The sequence below is a fragment of the Bison bison genome, unplaced genomic scaffold (assembly GCF_000754665.1).
Source record: "Bison bison bison isolate TAMUID 2011002044 unplaced genomic scaffold, Bison_UMD1.0 scf7180017864456, whole genome shotgun sequence".
In the NCBI taxonomy this organism is placed as follows: Eukaryota; Metazoa; Chordata; class Mammalia; order Artiodactyla; family Bovidae; genus Bison; species Bison bison.
The window spans coordinates 17346838-17350964 of NW_011495018.1; the positions used below are offsets into that span (position 1 = coordinate 17346838).

Below are 4127 nucleotides of genomic sequence, written 5' to 3' on the forward strand. Positions count from 1 at the left end.
CAGAGAGCCTATTGGAGTGGATACAGGGAAGGGGACGCCTGGTGCCCAGGAGCTCTTCCAGACCCTGAAATCGTAAGGATGGTGGAGGCACGAAAGTCACTGGGTGAGGTAAGGGGCCTAGAAGATTGCTTTAGCAGTTAGCTTGAATGTTCATTAAGATTGTGATAGAATACTGGCCCTCGCCCAAACATTCCCATGTCCTAGTCCCTGGAACCTGTGAATATGCTACTATGCATGGCCAAAGGTATGATGAAGGTAGGGATTTTTTTAACAGAATATAGCTGCTTTGCTTCCCAGGTAGCTCAGTGGTAAAGAATCCACCTGTCAATGCAGGAGAGGCTGGAGACAAGGGAGACACGGATTTGATCCTTGGGTTGGGAAGATCCCCTGGAGGAGGAAATGGCAGCCCACTGCAGTATTCTGGCCTGGAAAATCCCATGGACAGAGGAGCCTGATGGGCTACAGTCCATCGGGTTTCGAAGAGTTGGACACGACTGAGCAACAGAACAAACGTACATATATGTGATTTACAGCGTTGTGTTAGTTTCTGATGTACAGCAGAGTGATTCAGTTAGATGTATACATACATAGGCGTGTATATTCTTTTTCATGTTCTTTTCCATTATAATTAATTACAAGATGATGAATATAGTTCTCTGTGCTAGCCAGTGGGACCTTGCTGTTTATTTTATATATAGTAGTTTGTATCTGCTAAACTCAAGCTCCTAATTAAGGTAAGGATCTTGAGATAGGAAGATTATCCTGGATGATTAACATGGACCAAATGTGGTCATAAGGGTGCTTATAAGGAGGGAGGCAGGAGAGTCAGAGTCAGAGAAAAGATGATGTGACAACAGAAACAGAGGTCAAAACTGTTTAGGGCTGTAAACCAAGAACTGTGGACAGCCTCTTGAAGCTGGAAAAGGCAAAGAAATGGATTTCCTACCAGAGCCTTCAGAATCAGCCCTGATGCCCTATTTTAGATTTTGGAACTGTCACACCATAAGAGAGATCTTAGTAGGTTTTCATTGTAGGAAAGACAATTTTACCCCAGGCTATGGAATTCCTTAATGATTTGCATGCTGTATCCTCTAGTCCTCTCCCTAAACCCAGGGCACCTGTCTTTTGAAGAAACCACTTTGGAAAATATTGTTAGTCTTGAGTAAGTTTTCTTTAGCACATGGAAAGAAAGCAACTGAAGCATAGTTGCTAAGGTGCTGTGTTTTGTTAGGAAAGCAGACTAGCAAAGATATTCAAAAGTAAGGAGGAGAAAAGAACAGATATTTCACTCCCAGTGCTGTAGAAATGTGTCTGGTGATGGTTGAGTCCTTAAGTTGTGTCCAACTCTGCGACCCTATGAACTGGAGAGCCCGCCATGGACTGCGGGCCCATGGACTGAGGAGCCTGCCAGGCTTCTCAGTCCATAAGGACTTTCCAGGCAAGAATAGTGGAGTGGGTTGCCATTTCCTTCTCCAGGGGATCTTCCTGACCCAGGGATCTAACGTAGGTGCCCTGCGCTGCAGGCAGATTCTTTACCGACTGAGCTACCAGGGAAGCCCAGAACTGTGTCTAGTGGATGAGTTGCTGAAAGGTCTCCTGCGGAATAATTGCTGCATTATCTTACAAGCCTTTGAGTCAAGGGGCCTCCCTTGGGTTGTGCCAGGTTCCACAGAGTTTAATATAAACATTGAAAGGGAAACTCTTTGACCTAGGAAATATGATTTCTTTAGCCTTGAAAGTGTTAATTTAAATCATCAAGTGAATAATTTTCAAATTTATTCCAGGAGACCAAAATATTTTCCTAGTACCATATACATCCAGTTGCATCGGTTCTGATGATGCTTGCTGTTGCAGTTTATTCATTCCCATTGGAGATCCTGTTGGTTCTCATGCTGACATTGGTCTCACCAACAGGAGTATCCAGAAGACTATGAGCAACAGAGAGGAAAAGGGAGTTTTCCAGCCATGATCACACCTGCTTATCAAAGGGCCAAGATCGCCAACCAGCTGGCCAGCCAAGTGAGTGTCTTACTGCTAACTCACCGTTGATTACACTAATTTTTGTCATTAGTGAATCCCTGGGATTCAGGTAAAATCCAACAGGAGAGTTCTTTGGGGGCAGTAGGTACCCTGAGTACAATATTATGAAGAAGACTGTGTTCTTATCTTTTGTATATCAGTCATTCTCTATGCCTGTGCCTCCTCTATCAATGGAGAGAAGACCATGTCACTCACCCCGAAACTGAACCAAATAATATTTCGAGGTTAAGCATCAAGGACACTGATTTTTATTAAGAGGATGGCAGATCCTACTGAAGAACAGCATAGCTGGTTGATTTAGAGCTCAGATTCTGGAGCCAGCTGTATTGGGATTCGAATCCTGGCTCTCTTGCTTCATATCTGTGGGACCCTGCACGAATTACTTAACCTCTGTGTTCCCCAGCTGCTCATCTGTAAAATGGGGCAAATCATAGTCCTGCCTCATGTGATTGTTACGGAGACAAATGAATATTTGTTCAAGTTTAGCAGTTCCTGGCACTCTCTTGGACTGAACACATGTGCCTGTTTTTGGAGAGGAGCCCATAAAGCAGGCCAGAAAGACTTGCCATAGGTTTGCCTTGAGTGTTGCCCAGTGGTGTAGCTTCAGGACAGCTGCAGGGAGAGGTCCTACAAAGGCTGCTGGGTGTTACCTTGACTTCGTGCTGTCTCTTCGCCAGGTGGAGTACAAGAGAGGGCATGATGAGCGCATCTCCAGGTTCAGCACGGTGGCGGATACCCCCGAGCTGCTCCGGGCCAAGGCTGGTGGACAGCTTCAAAGTGATGTAAGAAATGATAGAAGCCAGGGATTTCCCTGGTGGTCTAGTGGACGGGACTCCATGTTTCCACTGCAGGGGGGCCTGGGTTCAATCCCTGGTCTGGGAACTAGGATCTCCCATACCATTTGTGTGTTAGTCGCTCAGTCACATCTGACTCTTTGCAACCCCACAGGTTGCTGCCCGCCAGGCTCCTCTGTCCATGGAATTTCCCCAGGCAAGAATCCTGGGGTGGGTTGCCATTCCTTTCTCCAGAGGATCTTCCTGACCCAGGGATCAAACCTGGGTCTCCCACATTGCAGGCAGATTCTTTACTGTCTGAGCCACCAGGGAAGTCTATGGAGTCCCATGCCATGTGGAGTGGCCAAAAAGAAAAGAAAGCAATGATGGTGGCCAGATGCTGTGATTCTTCTTTAAGGTTCCCCACTCTTTCCTAACGTGGAGAAGGGTGGTCAGGTCAGATTCAGCAGCTAACACAGGCCACGTGAAAACTCTTCCTTAGAAAACTCAGATGGTAAAGTGTCTGCCTACGATGCAGGAGACACAGGTTCGATCCCTGGGTCAGGCAGATCCTCTGGAGAAGGAAATGGCAACCTGCTCCAGTACTCTTGCCTGGAAAATCCCGTGGACGGAGAAGCCCGGTAGGCTACAGTTCATGGGGCCGCAAAGAGTTGGACACAGCTGAGCGACTTCACTCCCTTCACTTCACTTCAGTAACAAACCAGATATTTCTGATTAACCTGAAAGAATTCTCTCCTTGTCACTGCAAATTACAGAATAGAACTTCCGAAGAATTTGTACCATTTGCCTTTTCAATTCCAGTTGCTCCACAGCATAATAAGACTGAAAACTTAGTGTTGTTCTGATTGGGAAGCTTAAGCACGAATCCAGGTTCAGCTTAACGAGTGGCTTCTGCTTGCCTTGGTTGGCCTGCAGCAGGTACTCACAAGTATGTGTTGAATTCTGGCCTGAGCATCTCCATGTATCAGACACTGAGCTGGGTGTTGGGAATAAAATGGTAAACAAGAGTCTATCAAGTGCTAAACCTACTACGTTGCCTAAGAGATCTGATGGGAGATGTGCAGGTGTTATGGGAGCCCTTAGAGGGGCTTCTCACTCAGATTGCCCGGTAGATGGTGGGAATGTGGTATGTGATTCAAAATATTTCTTTTTTCAGGTGAGATACACAGAGGCCTATGAACAGCAGAGAGGGAAAGGCAGTTTCCCTGCTATGATCACACCTGCTTATCAGATAGCCAAAAGAGCCAACGAGCTGGCAAGTGATGTAAGTGTCCCAGGCTATGTTGTCACAGG

The 4127-nt window shown here is 46.3% G+C and overlaps 1 protein-coding gene across 5 annotated transcripts in view; it reads left to right on the forward strand.

Annotated features, from left to right (window-relative positions):
- The window catches only part of NRAP (nebulin-related anchoring protein), a 75471-nt gene that overhangs the window by 6949 nt on the left and 64395 nt on the right, over nucleotides 1-4127 (forward strand). For all 5 annotated transcript variants that reach the window (XM_010859313.1, XM_010859316.1, XM_010859315.1 and 2 more), the window contains exons 5-8: nucleotides 4-108; nucleotides 1915-2019; nucleotides 2718-2822; nucleotides 3991-4098. In XM_010859313.1, the coding sequence (XP_010857615.1) occupies nucleotides 4-108; nucleotides 1915-2019; nucleotides 2718-2822; nucleotides 3991-4098 (423 nt within the window). The remainder of the gene's footprint in view (nucleotides 1-3; nucleotides 109-1914; nucleotides 2020-2717; nucleotides 2823-3990; nucleotides 4099-4127) is intronic.